The 21,212-nt window shown below is 38.2% G+C and overlaps 1 protein-coding gene across 1 annotated transcript in view; it reads right to left on the bottom strand.

Moving 5' to 3' along the window:
* GRM1 (glutamate metabotropic receptor 1) overlaps positions 1–21,212 on the bottom strand; it is a 182,132-nt gene that overhangs the window by 64,623 nt on the left and 96,297 nt on the right. Inside the window, exon 3 of the mRNA XM_058835267.1 lies at positions 1,793–2,028. Coding sequence (XP_058691250.1) covers positions 1,793–2,028 — 236 coding nt within the window. The remainder of the gene's footprint in view (positions 1–1,792; positions 2,029–21,212) is intronic.

Raw genomic sequence — 21,212 nt, 5'->3', positions numbered from 1 at the left:
TAAAATAACCCCTACTTTTTTTCTTCCGTGATTTTCTTAAATTTTTTTTTTTTTTGGGCTGAAGTACAATTTTAGAGCCCACATCAATCACTGCCTGAAAACTCATCTACGTGTTCCATGCAGAAGAATGGCCAAATTGGCCATGTTGGCCATTTTGAAGTCACCACGTGGGGACTTCCCTTGCCTTTGTTCCACCAGATAAAGGGTGACTGTGACGGTTCAGACTCAAGTTTTTAGTTTCATAACCAAAGAGAGGTTGGATAACAAACCACCCATGTTTATAACAGCTGCTGAGATGTCTCAAAACGGAACCTTTTTCACATCAGCATGGAATTTATTTGTGTAAATGGAATGAACAAAACCGTGCAATTTTAAGTTTCTTTTCTTACAAAAGAAGGCTGTGCATTTGCACTGTGCATAAATCCGTAAACTCTCCTTAGCAATTTTTGCCCCTGTTGGCCTATATCAACTTTGTCTGAGCTGGAGCATTTCCAAAGCAAATTAAATATTTACACAAAAAATCAACATTTTGGTAAAGTACAAAGTTAATAACTCCTTTGAGGAAAAATTATCAGTATAAATTCAATATGGATTAAACTTGTCTTGCCTGCTATTAGTCTCTCAGCACCCAGACAGGCCAGCCTGGCTGCCAGTCAGCACATCAGGCCAGTTCTATGTCAGTATTTGGTGATGTGCCTCAATGGTGAATAGGAGAACTGGGGAGAAAGAAAAGGTACTGTGGAAGTTCTTATTAGGAAGTATCACTTAGGGAAAAGGGAAGAGCTCAAAACTATGGGCATGCAGTTCAGGGAGCATGAGAAGACCAACTGAGATTACTGCTAGGGGATACAGGAGGTCAAAATGTAAAGAATATGACAGAAATCAATGGTAAGGCTTCATTAGTCCTGTTTCTAATGAAATAACTTCCTTACTATCAAATATACCTTTTTGACTACAAATTAAGTATTTACAAACTACAAACAAAATATTTGCAAAAATCATTCAGCAAGTATTTAACAGAAATGTAATAATCTCTCACTTAATTTACTAATAAATTTAATCTTACTGAAATATTTTAGTGATTTTTCTCAGATTCTGAATGGAAGAGAAAAACCGTGTATACACAGGCACACTTCCACTGATATGAGGTAAGAGTTACCCTGTGTAAGAAGTGTTTTTTATGTGAATGCTACATAGTAGAAACAAATTGTATGTGTTTTAATGGGTTAAGAAAAAAAAAACAAAAGTAAAGCGGATGACTGTCCAAGTTTAAGCCTCACCAGTTTTCCTTAAAATTGGTTTTCTGCTCTAATATTGTCTGTGAATTTCCTGATTCCTCAGTTGATCAGAAAAGCTGACTTTGAGGAAAAAAAGTATAAATTTTTCTTAAAATTTCATGGCTCTTTATTTTTTATGAGCCATATTGCGAACATGGGCACTCAGCCTTAGCATAGCCCTAAAACATAAAAAGGGAGCAAATCACTCTGTAACAGAGCAGAACTAAATTGAAAGGAAACTGTGCAACCAGCACCAGATATACTCCTGCCAGAGCTGGAATTATTATCTGTACAATTTGAGGTTACTATCTGTCTTTACATAAAATAAAAAAAAAATAAACAACAACAAAGATTTAATTAAAAACAAACAAACAAGAAAACCCAAACATAAAAACACCAAACAAAAAGCCAGTAAAACAACAACAAAGAAAACCCAAACCAGAACCAAGGAAAATATTTTGCCAGAGAACAGATTCAAAAATTGGAAAAAATATTTAAAATGTTTGACAAGTTACCAGTGCAATTCTTTTGGAAGTTGGGATTCTCTAGTGGGTGCCCTGGAATGCGGCACTGAAATCGGTGCTGCCAGAACTCGGGAAACCAGGGGTTGCGGGTGTTGGTGTCGAGACGCAGCTTCAGGTAGTAGTCATCAAAGGCCAGCACCTCAGGACTCTGCAGTTTGATAGTAATGCCTCCATTTGCTTCGGGTTCATAACCTTCAATGACTTCATCTCTGTCTGCCCAACCATCACTGGAAAGAGGAAAAAAACCACTTATTACACAAAGACAGAAAGCTTGTTTTGAAAAAGCAACCAGCCAAAGGCAGGCCAGCACCCCTGAAGAAAGTGATTAATGGGGAATCTAAAGATGTAAAGTTCAGGCAGAGAAAGCAGAGTGATAGCGACTTGTAATGAGCAGTCTGACTGATTTTGTGAAGAGTCCTCATTAACTCATCCAGAATAATGAGGTTTTATCCTTGTCCTTCTGAAAAGGTTATTTAGGCATAGCTTGTGCTGTGATGTCTCCTTGACTGAAGAGATTTTGCCTAATTTCTTCTGTCCTGTAAGAGGTGGAAACTGAGAAAATTATTGTTGATGAAAAGGAAAACGAGCCAGGATCCTGGATGTTTTTCAAAATAGACCTCAGCATGCATGGATCGTACAGCTGGAAGAGTAATTCAAATCAAACATGAAGTGAGAATTGTATTCTGTTGGAAGAAAATGGAGTAAGACTACTTAACCAAGCTAAAAAGTAAACCACATGTTATTCTCACACTGCATGAGATTTGTGAATACATGCTTTTCCCCCCGCCTCCTCCTTCTTCTTTTTATTTATTTTATCTTTTTTTTTTAAATTAAGAAACAGCAGCTTTCTACTTTATTCCCTGATTGTTCATATATGAGATGCTTTTGAAAACCTGAAGATAAAGTTCTTTCTTGACAACATTATTTCATGCAAAGTCTGTCTTAACAGGTTTGAACAAAGTCCATTGGGCTTAGCATGTGAGCTTTAGTTTAGCTCTTTTTCGCCTTCTTTAGGAGTTCATTGATTTAGTGTCATTCTCCAGTTCTTATTAGCATCCCCTAAGAACAGTGCTTTTACAGTCTAATTTAAGTGCAAATATAAGTCAGGCATTGCTTAATCTTAAAATGCTGGGCATGTAATGAGAGAAATAGATTATTCTGGCACCTCAGATCTAGGTCTATTGCACTCAGAATCAAATCAGCTGCACTGCTTCTGTGAATAGCGGACAGATGAAGCACTTTGAGCAGCAAAGAGCTCGAGAGGAAAAATGGAATTCACCACTAAGAGAACTCTCAGATTCACCTGAAAGAGGGTTGTGTCCTGAATTTCAGACAGACTGAAGGAAGGTCCTTGTTAGAAGCCTTTTACACACAGCCTTGAGAAGAGTGTTGTGGTGCAGACCATCACCAGCTGAGGGCATTTATGAGACACTCAGCACAGGTGTGCCTGGGTCTCCACAGAAGAAAATATAGATGATTTCAAATAGCAAGCTCTGCCCCAGTCCTGCTCAAACAGCTGTAAAATGACTATGTACTGGACATGTGTGAGCTTTTGGTCCTCAACCACCAGAATAACCAGCTGCGCAGTTTAGCTGGCATTCACATTAACTGCTGCATCTCTGCTCTAAGCACCCAGACAGAAAATGGCAGCTCTCCATGAAAAGACAGGAAAACCCATGTACTAAATTCTTTCCACATCAGGAACACAATGCAAACCTCTGTTAGGGAAGTTATTTGAGATGTGAGGCATCTGGCAGTGCAGAGTAATCAATACATTACTTTCAACCTAGTCTCAGGAACTCACAAATCTATATTTTAAGATGGCACTACATGGCACCTTTGAGGCGGGATTTCTTCTTTGTTTCCTCCTTTGCCAAGGCCTTGCAGTAGAAACACCCAAAATTTCTGAGTTTACAAAACTGTTGACAAATATTTTCATCCAGCATGAGATACACGTGTGTGTGTGTGTTGCATTTCAAATGCAGTATAGAAGCAAAGAGCTGGGGGAGATGCAGGGTGTGGGTCACAGGAGGGAGACAGCGATTTTAGAAGTGTCCCAAAGGGACTCTCTCTGTCAAGCTGAGCCTGGCAGAAGCTGCTGGTCACTTCTTCCCACAGCCTGGGGTGCAGGTTGCTCGGTGTTTTGTACCAATATAGCCCAAGTGACACCCGCCTGGCTCAGCCTTGGCCTGATAGCTGCACTCTAATTGCCACAGGGGTGCACAGAATTAAAAACCTACAATTTGTACATCCCTACTCCCTGCCCCAGAAGACTGCCAGAAATTCTGGAGAGAGAAAGAAGCCACAGCTCAACATGTCTGCATACCCCCACTCTTCACTTGTCCATATGCTGAGCACAAATAATAAAATGTACCATGCACCGATGACTATTTCATGACAGGCCATGGTCTAGATAATCCTGGTCTAAATAACCTTACAAAGATAAAACCATGAAAATTAACTTTCAGGATTTCACATAATTCAAGATGGAAATTTTCACTAGAGAGGAGAAAAATACACAATATTTATTTCTTTTCTTATGTGGGGGAAAACTACAGAAGAGATCACTCTTACAGCATGAGTAATTAAGTCCTAATTGCATAATTACCTCATTATTTGTCACAATGTTTTTGGCTTTCAAACAGTAGACTCAAGCAGAAACATTAGGAGTCACAAAAATTAAGTAAATTGAGTTATTTTTTACATGACCTTATTGAAATGAGGTAGTTTCACTACTGCTTGGATTCCTACCAGCCAAAAAATAGTTATTTATTTTTCCTTTCCCCTTCCCCAATATGTTTAGCTTGGAAAATGGCCACACCAGCTCTGAGGGCAAAATGGAGCAAATCTGCAAAACAAGAGAAAGTGTATTTTGAGTTCTCTGAGGGCAGCTCATTGAAAAGTTCCCCTAAACTGGAACACAGATTGTCACCTAATCTTTCTTTGTCTCTTTCTGGCCCCAAATATTTTTTATTCTCTCTTCAACTTGCTCAACTTGTTAAATCTGCCAGATAAGTTCTATCTTCAGCAAAATGTGAAGAAGAAGCACTGCAATCAGAGAAAAAAAAGTTCATAGGTGTTGAAACTCATACAGGAGCTTTGCTCTACTTTCAGTAAAGTCAAGGAAGCAAAGAGGAGTCCTCTCATTTCTTATGGGATCCGTGCCATGCTGGCAGCTGCAAGCTGAGCTGAAATTTGCCCTGAGTGGGATGTGCAGCCCTACCAGCAGCTGTGAGAGGATTATTGGAGACCCAAGATCCTGTTATAATATCTTCCTGGATTCCTTTTTGCTGTTTATATACATGTTGAAAAAAGATTGTCTGGAAGCACTGCAGCCCTGGTGTGATATGAATAAGTGGATAGTGGTCCAGAAGATGGTGGGGAAACAAAAGACATTTTTATTGCTGGGCTACAGCAAGATACTGAGGGTCAGATAACAGTGTAAATGTCAGTGACAGAATCACAAGACCAATGGCTGAGTCAACATAAAAATGAAATTTCATTTTTAAAAGGAAGCACATACTATTCCTTTGTTGTCAGAACAAGTACATTCCACCTACAATCCTTCCTTCATCCTGCTGAATAGCAAATAGCACTACACATAGCTCTAGCTCATCTTTCTGTGTGCCTTTATTATAGATTTTAGGAGGTGGCTCAATATTTATTACCCAAAGTGCCATCCCTGGTAAGTGTCCATGCGTGTGACAACTTAGCCTTGAAATGCGCTGGATATCTCGTGCAACTGTTGATCTGAAACTCTGTGAGGGAGTATAAAGTGCGATGACAGAAACAGTGAGGGAGGGAAAAGCATGTGGGTGTCAAACTAGCAACCACTCTTTTTGCTCTTAGGAGAGAAAGAACAGCTTTTGTTATGGTTTTGTGGTGTTCATCGCAGTCAAAATGGTCACCGATACTCTGCAAGCTGTTCTTGGTCCAAGTCTGAGTCTGGTGGCTGACGTTAATGATGCCAAATCCAAATTTCAATGTTCACTCACAAACAATAATCAGATGGAAAGGGAAAAAGCTCAAAGCTATCCCAGAGGATCAGAAGTCCTAGTTCCCACTATCACAGATGGAGTCTGAAGAAACAAAGCTATTTTTTTTCAATCCATTTACTGTTCTGTTAATTTGTGACAATGGACACCACTGAATTGTGGCTTAAGTATCTTAACCTCCCCATATTTTTTTGTCCTGCAGTAACATATACTCTTGTGACTGAAACACTGGGAGAAATGGAATGGATTTCCAATTTCCTCTCCTCTTCCAAACATGAATACTGTCAGCTGCTTTTCACACGGGCTGATGAGACAACCGGCAATCAGCCTTTCTATTTTCATCTCTACAGGGTTTAACTCTTAAATGATGCGGCAGCAGCAGCTCTGCTCTGTTTCTCAGCACAGTGATCACAGAGTTACTTATCCAGATGCTTTTTCCGAACAGGCAAACCCACAGAAATAATCATGCTATTGTTTATGAGGACTGCTTTCTCTGTGGCTATTGTCGAGTTAGCATCCTTTCACAGGTAAAGAAAATGAAACACATTTATTAGTCATGGCTACTGACTGGCAATTTGACCCCCTGCACCTTTGGATGGTTTGATCTGACTGACCAAAGTTGTAGAGGGCAATTGATTTACATTCCTCTGTCTGGAGAGCTCAGATTAGCTGCAGTTATATTTTCTTAAGAAGTTTTTATTCATGATATTTTCTATTTCTCTGGACAAGTTATAAAAGAAAAGAAATTAAGAGCAAGAAGCTCTTTAAAATGCTAAATTAATTATTTCTGCAATAATCCTCCTGCCTACAGCAGATATTCTTGTCATTATAAAACCAAATAAATCAATCATATTAACATTTTTATCTCTTTAGTTTCAAGTGTTCTACCTTCACAGCAGCTCCCTGCAGATATCCCATTCAAATAGGGTGGCAGGGAACTAAGTCACCGTAACTGTCGCACAAAAGGCTCATAATCTACATTCTTGCCTTTCCTCCCTTCCACAAAACTGAAGTCCATGTCAGTACACCTCTCCTGTCATGTTGACATACATCCCTGCAGAGCCCAGTGTTGAGTGCCTTCTTGTCACGCTCCCAAGGCTGCCAGCTGGCCTGCTGCTTTGTCAAACTTCCAGTGCATTTAAGTATGAGCACAGCACCACTCAGAGAATTCAACATTCAATAAAGTGCCGTGACATTTTGTTAATGTGTTAATATCTGTATTTTTAAAAAACAATTATTATATGCTGGATTATAAAAATATATATTTTTAAAAGGCTGGACATTTTAATTGGAAGATACTTTTTGCTAAACTGCCTTTCTGTGTAGTAGTCAGACACTGATTTTTTTTAGAGGCTCAGATACTGCTTCTGTAGAGGTATTCCAAAATGCTACAAAACCCAAAATAGTGATAAGTAGCATATAAATAATTAAATAATTTAAATTATTTGACTCTGGCAAATGCCTGTGCTCTCAATTTCCAGAGCTGGTCAGACATGGAAGCCTGCAAATTTCACTCTCTCATTTTATAGAAGTCTTTTCTGACAGCACCCCACTGGAATACACCCCACTGGAATATCCTGCACACATTCTCCTGTCTGCATGCAAAAGTTGTACAGCACCTCTTTTTACTGGCAGAATGGATGGAAACTCAGAGCTCAGGATAAGGCTAACCCAGAAAGTAACAGTGTGGCAAGTGGAATAATTTCATAGGAAAAAAAAAAATCAGTGTTGCCACTTGCTATGATCACAGGTGGCAGAATCAGGTCCAGAGTTAGTCATGAACAGCTCTGTAGCTGGCTGCTCAGCTGCCTTCTTCTGGGAGTAGTTTTTTAAAGAATTCTTTATTTCACTAGCCTGATGTGAAGGAAAAACACTTTCCTTATGGTGAAGGAGGATGGGTCTATTCTCTGGCAATAAAGAACACTGCCAAAGATATTCAGTGTCTATGTAATGCATGTCTTAAACAGAAGATGCCATGTAAAGAAAATTGAGACTATCCAATGCTCACAGGTCAGCAGCTCACAAAGTGACTTTCCTCCTAGGAGTATGCATTGTCAATCCCAGCAGTCAGCAATGTCAGCTAAAGGGTGCTGATCAATATTGTTAATGAATATTGTTTCAAACATGGGGAACAAAAGGCTTTTTTCGCACTTACTCATTTAGCTAATTCACTAGAATTACACACAATTGAAGGGTGGGAGAGCTCTCTTTGGTTGCCAACCAGGAATTCTTAAAAAGCATAGTTTTACTTTTACCTGTGTTATAAGTCCTAGAAATATTAGGAAAATAATCCCATGGCTACAGATATGCCTGCATGTCACTCGTGGCAAGAGCAGGCTGAAAGGCTGTGTACTGTCAGTCTGTCACCTGAGGCCTGCTGACAACTGACTGACCTCCTCAATACCAGAAGAATCAAGTTCACTGAATTTTCTCAGCTGATAGGAAAACAAACAGGTGATAACATACAATCATAGAATGGCTTGGGTTGTAAGGGACCTTAAAAGTCATCTAGTTCCAGCCCCCTTGCCATTTGCAGGGACACCTTTCACTAGACTAGGTTACTCAAAGCCACATCCAGCCTGGTCTGGAATACTTCCAGGGATGGAGTATCCCCAGGTTCTATGGGAAACCTGTTTCAGTGTCTCATCATTCTTACAATAAATAACTTCTTCCTCATATCATATCTAAACCCAACCTTTTTCAGTTTAAAACCATTCCTTCATGTCTTATCACTACAAGCTCTTGTAGAAAACTTTCTCTACACTTTCTTGTAGGCTCTCTTTTAGGTGTTGAAAGGTGCAATATTCTATGAAGTCTTCTCCAGGTTTAATAACTCTCACCCTGTCTTCACAGGAGAGGTGCTGCATCCCTCTGATTATCTTGGTGGCCTCCTCTGAACTTGCCGCAACAGGTCCAAAACCTTCTGGGTCCCCAGAGTTGGACACAGTACTCCAGGTGGGGTCTCAGAAGCAGAAAGCTGGAAAATCACTTCCTCTGATATATGCCTCAATACAGGCCAGTAGTTTGGTTCCTGCATGTGTGGATGGAGATAGGTAGGGGTCATCACCTTCCCAAACTCCCTGTCTTTTTCAACCAGTGCCACAAGGTACTTTGGTATTATTATTTTTGGGATATCTGTTTCCTTTTCCCACAAACTGTCCTGGGGTCAAATGTATCCTGAATTCTAGCTTTTAGATTTCTCCAGCTTGCTCACTTCCATAGGTCAGTCTTGACTAAAATGAGCTGAAAGCATGGGAATATCAGTTCTGCACATCGGAAGCATGAGAAGAAAACCACTGAAGCTCTTTCTGGGAAAGCTTTAGAAAGCAAAGAGGAGACTGCTGCCTTGACAACATCACGCACACACAAGAGAAGGTACAAGAGGAGCGTTTGGTGCCAGACTGTGCAGATTTTAGACTGAGAGCTCACACAGCACTACTATAGCACTGTGGGCTGTAAACTTCCCATGGACTATAGACTGAAGAGCATGTCAAGCCCGGGGCTGTTTATCTCTTGAGAGGAGCAGAGTGCCTGAGGAAGAGATTGGTTCGATTTATTAGTTAGCCCTGCTCCATCTGAGACAGCTCTGTGTACCCATTATGGTTTCAGCTTTGATGTCCTACAGGAGTTGCTATTTCCTGAGAGAAATTGAGATATGAAGTTTAAAAAGTTTAAAAATAATTCCAAGGCCACTTCCTGCAAGTGATTTGTCACATTTCTTGGTAAAATTTCTGCTCTTGTCAGGTTCTGCTTCATGACATTGCATGCAACACGTTTTGCTTCCCATTCATGATTACTGAAGGCTCACAGTTACAGTAGCACATTAGTTATTATATTTCACACAAACAAAAAATGTTGGTAAGTCTTGAAACTTTTATTTAGTCAATCAGGGATTTTTTTTGGAATAAACGACACTCTGTAAAAAACCTAAAGTTGGTAACTGATAGTTCACTATGTTTCAAATTATCATCATTCACTTCTGTGTGAATGTTAAAAGTTTTTTGCACTATTCATTTAAAAATGTAGATTATAACCTTGTGGACCATGATGGATTGTATTTTGCAAATATGTATTTACAAAGGTTTTAATTATCATATGCAGTGCATATATTTGCATGCAATTTGCATAATGTAATTTCACTGCCTATCATGCAGGCAGTAGAAGATTTACTGTGAAGATTCTTGATACGTTTGGCATTTTTTAATGTAGTTGCTGTTTTATGCAGGAAAAGTTTTACTGTTCTCAAGGGTGCACAATGCTGCATATCTTGGAAAATCAGCAACCATACATGTATTTTCTAAGGCAATGGCTGAGTTTTCAAAAGGGATACACATGCTTTCACCACAGACTGACAAGTGGATTAAATCCTTGCTCTGCATGTTTGAAATTCATAACACGAGGCATCATCAAAGCACAGTATCTTTTCCAAATGGAAGCATGTGTGTAGAGAATATCTCATTTTAAACAAACACACACAAATAGGAAACTTTAATTTTAGCACTGTGCCCCATCTAAGGTGCTCCTGGGCTCCAATATCACAGAAATACAGAACCACAGAATAAGCTGACTTGGAAGAGAGCCACAAAGGTCATCGAAATCCAACACCTGGCCCTGCACAGGACACTCCATGAGCCACACCATGTGTCTGAGAGCATTGTCTGAATGCTTCTTGAACTCAGACATGCTTGGAGCAGTGACCAATTCCCTGGAAAACCTGCTCCAGTGCCCAACCACCCTCTGGATGAAGAACCTTTTCTTGATATCCAGCCTAAACCTCCTCTGACACAACTTCAGCCACATGCAGTCAAATCCAAGATTTTTACCATCTTATTAATACACATAAATCTGAAAGCAGAGAGGTTTAGCCTTGAATTTCTGTACCAGTTCCTGGGGTTTTTTTTGTATCCCCTTGCTGCTGTTTTGCTTTGATGTATGTGCAAGAAGACTCCACCAAAAATTGAATATGGATAGTAAGGATATGGTCATTCCTGCTATAATGAGCCCAACTGTAATCCCTTTTCAGGAAGGATAATTAGGAAGAAACATTCCTGCTGGTTCTTCCAACCTGTCTGAAAGTTAGAGACAGGTCTTTTCTGTGCAGTCATGTAAAGATATCAAGGGGAATAGGATCATTCCTACCTCTGCTTCGGCCAACTACAGTCTTGGGACTGGATCTGAAGGACTGGAAAGAGAGATAACATATGGAGGGGAAGCAGTCTGGAAATACATGAAAGGTGTATATATATAAATAAAGGGAAAAGGTCAGGTAAACACAAGTCCCTCTTTGTGCCATGTCACTCCAGCAGATCTTGCTGATGCTTGGATATTAACTTTTTGCACTTATGAAAAGAATAAGTGGTAGATGTCTTCCCTAACCACAAGCAGAAAAGGTGGAAGTATAGTTCCTTTCTTCCCACCTCGCTTTGCTTTTTGAGGTCCTGACAAGGAACAGGACCTCAACCTGAGGTGTAGAGAAACATCTTAGAATCCCATTTCCATTTCCATACAAACCATACTTTCAAAAATAGCATGAGTTGCAGCCTTTAGATTTCTCCATGATGTTTGCTTACTTTCACAGGGTAATCTAAAGTTTCCCTTTAGGGTTTATATTTTTAGCTGATCCCTTCTAACCATCACTTACTGTAACTATCTCATCTTACAAGAGTTAAGAGAAATACACAGAATTTATAGGCTTTTTCTCAATATAAATCAAATTTCAAATATGAAGACCTAAAGAGGACATCCCATATCTTGCATTAGCTTGCCATTACTGGATTGCACATTTTTCATACCTGCACAAGGTTTCTGGAATTCCTTTTCCACACTCATATCTGTTTAGGAACTGGTTTTTGCTTTGCTAGCCCTTTAGTGAAGCTGTGTCTGCAGAGGAACTGTCAGCTGTAGGTAAGAGCCCATTATCCATTCCATACCAACACATACTAAAATGAGTTTTGAAAATCAGATTGAATAAAATGAAGAACAATAGAAGAAGTATGATTGAACCCACGATAAAATCACAAAACTCATTAAGATATTAATGAAAGTTATCATACATTAGAATATCTCCCCAAATGACTGTTTCTACCAGAACTATTTTAAATTTGTCCTCATCTGCCATTCTCTCTTTTTCACATTCTGTGCATAATTGAACATCCAGATTACTATGAATGTTTATGAATAATATAAATTCCACTCAAATATTTATAAGTAATTCATTTGAAATAACATATTGACATGGGAAATATCAAATTCATATTATGCTAGTGAGTCTCCTAAGCACCTAAACCATTCCAGTGAGAGAATCAAGTAATACTTTAAGGCTTGAATAAATAAACACAGAATAAATAAAATTATGAAACTTCAATAACCTACTAGCACAGCATTGTATTATGTCAGTAAAGAAAAGATCATGAACTGTTACGAAACCAAGAAACCAATGAATAATTTGAATAATGAATTCACCTGAATTAGCCAATCTTTTAATGAACAATTGCTGAACATTAAACAGGTGTAATACCTTGAATTTTTTTATAATCCACTTTGTTCAGACAATTCTATTATACTTGACCTGAAGCAAATGCTAGAGAGCATTTTAAAATGTATAAAAGTATTAGTACTGATTTATCCTTCTGTAATTACTGATGTCCTAAAGTTGTGTCTATTCCTGTAGCTATACACTTATGAAATGAGAAATTTAGGCACAGTCCTATGTTTGTCTAAACCAAATTTAGTTCAACACCACCTAGCTAACCTCTACATCTTAGAGTTCCTGCTGCAGCAAGCAGAGGTAGAGTAGGACAGTAGCAGCCTTTTAAGCATTTAGGTCTCAGGTATACAGTCCATATTAAAACCAAAAAGGTCCTGAATATAACTGGAAATTATCAGATAACCTTCTCAGAGGAACCACTGAAATGTGCCATCTTGTTTAAATGCACTTATTAAAGACTAGGTCATGAGTTTATCATTCAGATTGTTCAAGTGTTATTCCTTCCAGGTGTCATGCTGGCATCCCTGAGAAAGCTGGGATGGGGAATACTCACTGACATAAGGAAAAGGTTCATACAGGCTCCTGCTAGCATGCAGAACAATGTTACAGTATTGCATCCCAGACAGCCTCATTTTGTAGCATGTGGGGCATGGAATAGCCATAATGAGGTGCGTACTTAAATGCTGAGTTTGCATGCAGCAATACCTGCCTACCCTCCTAATTATCTAGGGAACAGAAACAGCAGCTATTAAAACCTTTTTCTTTTTAAAAAAATGATTAATATGCAGACTTACTCAAGTGTAAAAATAAGTGAAGATTTACTAAAAGTGATAAGTCATTTTAAGTTATGCAAGTCAGAGATGCATATTGAAGATTTTATGAAAAAAAGATATTTTGGTTTATTGGTTATAAACATTAATAAAAATTGTGAACAGATATACATTTAAAAAGAGTAGGATGATTTGCCAAAATCTTGCTCACACTAGATGTATTCTTATAGGTACTTGAAACATGCTTAAAATTGCAGGAGTAAAAAAGATTCCTATACTTTTTATATGGTCAAGCCAAACTGAAATTAAGTAAATGAACATTGATTAAACTACTGATATTTCATTAGAATGAATAAAATACAAAAACGCATCAAATTCACAACTGAGAAGGCCTCCATTCTTAAAAAAGTGCTTAATTTACCAACTCACCAAATTAATGCACAATATAATCAGATTAATTTCAAAATGGACAAAACAATTATTTTTCCTTGTTAGTTCTGTACTAGAAATTGAGAAGACATCTTTTTTCCTTCTAATTCACAAGAATCCCAAGTATGTGAATTGGAAGATTTCTTCCAGGCAATATATTTGGATATCTTTTATGATATTGGATATTTTCCTGATGGAAGCTTGTCTTAATGACCATCTGTCTCAAAAAAAGATGGAGGCTTTTCTTCTGATGTAGAAGCTGCATTTGTACACTTTATTTATGCAGTCAAGGAATAATTTAGGTTAGAAGTGATCCCTGGAGATCTTATAGCTTAGGAAGATATATGGTCCATACAATCTCCCTTTAAGTAATTTGTCTCATTCCTGTCACTTTCTTTGGATCATTAGAGTTATGTAACTTGGGAGACAACAAATCTGCTACAGTAAATTAAGTAACACTTTTATTTAGGAAAGTGAGACTTATTTTATATTTCACTAACCTCTTGACCCCCGAGTAGTCAAAGTGTTACTAGGATCAAATTCTATTAATTAGTGATGATATTACAACTTACTAATGGAAAACTGAAGCAAGCTTTTTAAAAATAGGACCTGATTTTGTCTGGCTTTTGAACAAAGGCAAAACTGTGAAAGATTAACTTGACTTTCCTCCTACAAGATATAGTGAGAAAGAACTATTTCCTTTACCTTTCATGAATCTAGCCAGAGAAGAAGAATGTGCATGGACCAACAGAAAACACGCAGTGGTCAATTGCTTCATACAGTATTGGAATATGCAAGGAAAATCTGAAAGGCAATGTGCAGAAACTTGTCTTGAGTAGAAGTGCTGCATTTATGGACAAGGAAAGGTGAAAGTGTAAAAGCCAAATGGAATTAGCTAAAGCCTGTTGTCAGGATGCTGCATGGGCCAGGTACTCCTTGAGGGCTGAGGAGCCAGGAAATGAGGGGGAGCCCCAGGCAGGGCAGGATGGCCTTGCCAGTCAGGGCTCAATCCAGTTGTGCCCAGGACAGGAGAGCCAGGGACACCCAGGTTCCATGGCCAGGTTCAGCATCCATTCTGTTTTCAGTTTTTTAAATGATTTTTAAAATCTCTGTCATGGAGTTACTTTACCTTAAAGGAAAGTTGGAGTTGCTGGGGACTACCTGAAGTCTTTCTCATGACCAATCATCGGTCATTGCTGAGAATTGACAGCAGTTTTAGCCATTGAAAAGTGAGATCAACTTGTGAACCCCACCTTGAAGTAAAAAAAAAACCCAGAACTCTGTTGTTCTCTTTGTTGCTTGGCTGTGAAAGGTAGCAGACCTCCGGCTGGCCTCCGGTTCCCTGCCCAGGCCACGCGGCTGGGGCAGGGGCCGGGCCAGGCCTGCTGCGTCTCCCGGCCGGGAGATGGGGCCTGCAAGAGCTTGCTCCGAGCCAAGCTAGGCCAGGCCGGTTCCTGGCTTGGCTGCAGGTTTTGCCGTGATGGAATTTACCAGAAACTGCCGAGTGAAGAAGGAGAAGGGCTCTGGGCCTGCCGTTCTCCCGGCCGGGAGATGGGGCCTGCGGGGGGCTTGCTCCGGGCCAGGTCAGGCTGGGCCGGGCCCGGCCCAATCTCTGGCTCGGCTGCAGGTTTTGCTGTAACTACATTCACTAGAAAACTGCCGAGTGAAGAAAGAGAGGGGCTCTGGGCCTGCTGCAAGCAGAGACGGTAACCATGCTCTCCAGAGCAGCTATGAGGAACTTTTCATCGCAGACAGCTCCAGCTCCTGTTCAGCAGAGATCACCGAACCATCTACAAAAGCTTGGGCAAGATTTTAACTCTTTCTTATCCAGATGAGACTTGCGGATTAATCTTTTTATCCAGAAAGAGAAGAGGAGAGTGATCAACATGAAAAGAGACTTTATAAACTACTAGTGGCAAGAAAGAAAAGAAACTTCAAGAAAGGTAGAGAATTAAGAAGATGCTTTAATTAAGCTGAAATATCTTTCTGTTAAAACTATGGGGATGGACAATGAAGTCCTGAAAAGAACTCCTTTAATTCATGATGGAGTATGGGGAGGAATAGAGTGTTCAAAGTGTAAATTTGAGTAAAAAGCAGAGTAATTGTGGTATAGTGAAGTGCTGGGAGATTTGAAGCCTTGAGAGGCAATGAGAAAACTGTTTTCTAGTGAAGCTCACAGAAACAGATGAAGAATACTTTTTGCCTTTGAATAACTTATCCTTAAAAGTGCTATCCTCAAACTCATGACCTATAACACATTTCAGAGTGATGTGGAATTGGAGGGGTGGGCTCTGATAACAGCAGCTCTGAGCAGCTGATATCAGAGAAACGGGAAACTATAACAAAAATAGTTTTCTTGTGAGAAACTCCATAAATTAACAGAAAGGAACTTCTGTTTCTCTACAGAGACTGATAAAAAGACTGTAGAAGGAATTAAGAATTGTTTAAACCATCAAAAATGCTAAAGTTTTTGTCTCCGTTGTCATGTGAACAAAAGAATGGTGGGCAGTAAGAAATGAAAAGGTTTTTCTAAAAGTTTATTCTGGTGTTCTTATTCTTGTAGTTTGTCAATAAACTTTCTTTATTCCTTTTAAGTTTTATGCCTGGTTTGCTCTTGTTTTAATCCATATCTCACAGCAAAAAATAAATAATTCTTTTTTTCCCCTTTTTGTTAATTACTGGTTCAAAACCATGACAATCTCTTAAATAGAGATAGGAAACATTGCCTTCTTAATGTTTCTGTCCCACGCGTACAACTGCTATAGTCGTCACAAACATGCAACATGTCCAGGCAGAAGAGAGGATGACCCTCGTGACAACAAATGGACCATTGCCATTTCCTGAACGTAAGAAAGCAAAGGAAATGCAAAACCATGGAGAAAAGGAAATTCAAAACCATGGAGAAGGTGACAAGTTCCCAGTGTTGTTATCTCCTTTTACTCTATGGATGAATGACATGCAAAAGGTTTAGAACCAGTCTCAAAGAAACCATTCACAGAAATTTATCTCTATCAACAAGGTCTGAAAGCAAATTTTTAAATCCATGTTTATACATGAAAATCAGAGAAAAAACAGTTAATTCTAAGGAAGCATCAAAAAAAAAAAAAAAACTTGCTTATATTCTTCCGTTGAAATACCAACAAAACCTACAGAATTTAAGGTTAAGTCACATGCAATTTAAAAGAAAAGAAATCAAAAAAAGCCAAAGCAGAACAACAATGACAACAAGAAAAACAAAACCCCAAACAGAACAATGTGAGGGGAAAAATGAAAATAGAATTTTCAATAGAAATATTCCTGTGGGACAAATGTAAGAACAGCAGTCTGAAACTTTCAATACAAGAACTGTTGCTCACAAAAAGGTATAAGGGATAAAGAAAGAAAAAATGATGGAAGATAGACAAAGAACTCTAAAGAACTGTAGGTATTCCACATTATGTCCTGTGAGCTGTAAGTAAAGGAAGTAGAGAGTGCACAGTTGGTGCTACCTCAGGAGAAACCTGGAATGTGATTAAAAGCCAAATAGGCAGAGTGCTTTCATCTGCTTCCTGCTGTCTTAGAAAGGACAAATGTTTGAGCTTTACAAGTCCCCTTTAACCTTCTACTGGTGGTCACCTTTGCTTAGTCCCATACCTTCCTCTCTACTTGATTTCTGGTTAAAAACTCCTTCTTTCCTATCCCAGTGAGAACTAAAGCATGGGGAATTTCAATGTGCCTAGTCAGGAGGAATGGACTCAAGGACAGTCTTATAGAAGCCTGAGTCTTGAGGGACCAGCAATTCTGCATGGAGCAAATTACTTATCCTTTGTGAATACCATGGGGTCGATTCTGGATCCTCTCATTATGGTCTAGCAACACCTACTTATCCGAGGGATACAAAAGGAAATAAATGAGATTGCTCAGGATAACTTCAGGATAACTTAATTGGTAAACTTCAGTCAGTCAGGGAAATGAAGGAATATGAGGGTAGTATCAAGGTCACCTCAATCATGGTGCTTTTCAGAAAGCCCATGGCAGGCAGAGGACACAATGGTTGTGAAAGGATGCCGATCTGTCAGTATTTTGAGGGTTTTAAAGAAGTGTGTATAAATATGGATATATAAAACCATTGGCAAGAAAATAATTTTCTGTGTGAATTAAAAGTAAGAGAGAAGGGAGAGAGGGAAGGGAAAAGTTACTTCAAAATCTAGTCAATACATATTAATTGTATTTCTAATTGCTGGAAAGGAAGAATATTTAACCTAATGCTCCATATGATAATATATAGGAAACAATACCAATGGAAAGAAGAGGAAAAAAATTTGATACAGTATCTTTTTGAAATAACATTATGTTTTAACTTAAGAAGGAATACAAATATAAATATTCACCAAATTATCATTATTTAAAATAAAAAATTGTTTACTAATTAATTAGAGTCATATTTTTAAAAATTTGTGCAGTGAACTTCCCTCTGCAGTTGTTTTGGGGGGAAGGAGATGGGAGAGCTGTGCAGATGTGAAACCTATGTATCATCTATACAGCAACCACAGATAAAAGCTAAAAGGGAATTTACATGAATGGGAATGAACTCTATGTGCCAATCAGTTTTCACCTGTCCCCTAAGTCTTCTTTGTTGTGATATGGGGCCATGCACTCAGTCCTGGACAGGGAGCCCCACTACGGCCAAGCAATCCTTTGTCACCTCACCCTTATCTCTTTCTCATCTGCTTGTCTGTTATTTCCCCAGTTATTCTTCCTTTCTACACTACACAACCTTCACCTTTTCACACTGTCTAGATAATGGGACTTCATTCCATGAAAGCCTCTAGATACTGCCGTGGTTTAAGTGATGGAGGAACATTAAACTTGTCAGCCACTATTTGGTGTGTGAGAGCCAGTATCCCTGCATGGACAGCCAGCGACTGCACACTCGAAACTGCATTTTAATCCCTACTGAAATACCACTAAGTAGAAGGATGCTGCATCAGTTAAAAAGAATTAGCTGTGAAAGACTGGCATTGTATTAGTGGGAACTATAGTTTTGGCAGAGGAAGAGCAGAACTATCCCTGGAAGCCCGACTCAGTATAAAAAATGAACTTACTACAAAAATGTTATTTATTTCCATCAGTGTCAAGTTTAACTGTGCTAAAAGACACATAAACACCAATAAAATATAAATACATGTTTGCATTCTGAATAACAATTTAAAAAAAATAAATACATCTGTTTAACAAAATCAGAGCTTGAGCCAGTATTTTTCACAGAGCTGTTTGAACTGTCTAAAATGTAAGTGGTAGAACACAATAACACTCTTACTGTGAATTCAGTTATGACTTGGAAACTATATTTGTGCACAGAAAACAGAAGGAAAAGAGAAACTATATCTTGATGATAGAAGTAAAATATCACTCCCCAAAAAAGGACACCATTCTGTCATATTGTAGTCATATATATATATATATATATATATATATATATATATATATATATATGTTATGTATGTGTACCATATAATTCTGCCAGCCAAGAAAACAGGAAGGTAATAAACAATTCTGATGAACAAAATAATGGAATTAATAATAATTAATAAAAGTAATATTTACTAGGATAGTTGTTTTTTTATCTTGTTGGGGAAGTCTCTACCTTAGGACTCAAAAGCTGTGGACACCAATGAAATCCAGCTTAGGACTATGTTGTCTAATATCCAAAGAGAGTAGAAGAGTGACTGTTATGTGTCTGTCAAATCAATGTCCAGAAATAGCAAGGATTATTTTTCAGGGCAGATTTGACACAGAAGTGTGTGATGGAAACTGGTTTAATAAGACAACCTTTTAAAATGCTATATTCAGGAAATACTTAGAGAAGCTCATACCACTATTTATTTGACAGCTCTCTCTGTAAAAAATATTTTTCTCTTTAAAGAAAATAAAAATAAAAGAGATGAAGCTCAGTAAGGACAGATTCTATTTCCTTTTTTCTTTTTTCTTTTTTTTTTTTTTAATGAAATCACAAGTCTAATTTACCATGTCTGGAGTTTTTTGTTATATTGAAACAGAAGCTCACTTAAAGCCAATGAGCCCACTCAGCAATAATGGAAATAGATACTGCTGCTCCATTCTCCTCTCTGACACCACCTTTACCACATACCATCTCATCACCATAAACCAACATTAGCCCACACTGGTCATTAGCTGCTTTGCAAAGAACTTTCTGTTTTCTCATTTACAAACAGAAAAACAATACCAAGAAAAATTACCTCTTTTTACTGCCTCAGAAAAAGAGGTGAGGAAAACTGCCTATCATACAACAGTAATTTATTCTGTGTCCCAAATAAAACAGAGTACCCAAAACCAAGATGCTTCATCCTCAGAATTGTTGCAGTGTTGAAGCATTTATTATAGACTGTTCACATCTTCTTCAAGTAGGTTGTCCCTGTGATTTTTACATTACCAATAAACCAAACACATGATGATCACAGGCTACACAATTGGCAGATGTGTAAAAATTAAGATATATTACAATACACAGTATTTTTAGAGACTTTTTAGATCTTTAGTTGCTTACATATTTCATTCATTGAGGCTTTCCTTGAAATCGCTAGAGTTAAGCAACTACTTTATATTAAATGAAAATGAAGATTCTTATGTTGATGCATGCCTTCAGTAACTAAAATAAAACAGTAATACAAAACAATTAAAAAATTAATAATAAAAAAAGCAAGCTGCTCTGTCTCACCCCTCCAAGGACAGTGAAGCTTATTTAGTAAGTTAAGTGCACACATAACACTGGGGCTAGGAGAAACCACGGTGTTTCATTCCACAGTTTGCTCAAATTAACTTGTCAGAAAATCTATTCACTAATAGCAGAAAATATTCATGCAAGATATACCTGCTGCACAGTATTGCACTGACAATATCAAGTCATCCAAAATACATCCTAACTTCGCACCTTTACAGTACACAGCTCCTTGAGATCTTAGATTGGTCCTACAGGCTCATGACAGTTTTGTAGCCCAAAAAGACAGACACCAGCTACTCCTTAGTGTGATACTAAATCCCTAATTATTCAACTTTTTAATGTCAGGTCTTTTGGGGCATGGATCTGAAACAGCCACTGCTATCCTGGCATTAAAGAGAGAAAACAGCTTACAACATGCTGAGAATGTCTGGGATAATTATGGGTATAATGTTTGAGTTAAAAAAGACTAAAGAGTAAAATTGTTTATTTTCCCAAGTTAAAAAGAAAACAACATGTCTATTTTCTCTTGATTCAAAAAGTCTTTGGAACCAAGAGTGCACCTGAGATCTGATATCTAAAACAAGATGGAAGAAAATAAAAGAAGATGGAAATAGTATTAGTGATTGGGCTTATGCTTCAGACTACTGTGACTTGCTCACTGCTGCATGGTGGAAATTTTATGCTGAAAATTTACTTCTAGTTTCAAACTTCACTTCAACACAGAAATACACCCAGAATTTTTTTCATCCCCTCCTTTTACATATACTTGTCAGATTTTTATACATATAAGAGTCTTCTTCAGTATGCTTTTACACTAAATTCCATACATGAAAAACATAAATTTGAATCTTTCTTCTTCCTGTTTATATCCTTGGCATTATTTGCCTCTTTGTTAATTCCTATATTTGATTTCTTTCTCTTGTATCAGCAGCTATATGTGCAGTGTCCTTCAGTACTTTTGCCTGTGTGCCTCACCTTCCTTTGTCTTGAGAAAAATTTAAGCAACAGT

Source organism: Poecile atricapillus, chromosome 3 (genome assembly GCF_030490865.1).
Source record: "Poecile atricapillus isolate bPoeAtr1 chromosome 3, bPoeAtr1.hap1, whole genome shotgun sequence".
NCBI classification, from domain to species: Eukaryota; Metazoa; Chordata; class Aves; order Passeriformes; family Paridae; genus Poecile; species Poecile atricapillus.
The sequence above is the reverse complement of the archived record's forward strand: the minus strand, read 5'-3'. Positions and strand labels throughout refer to the sequence as shown.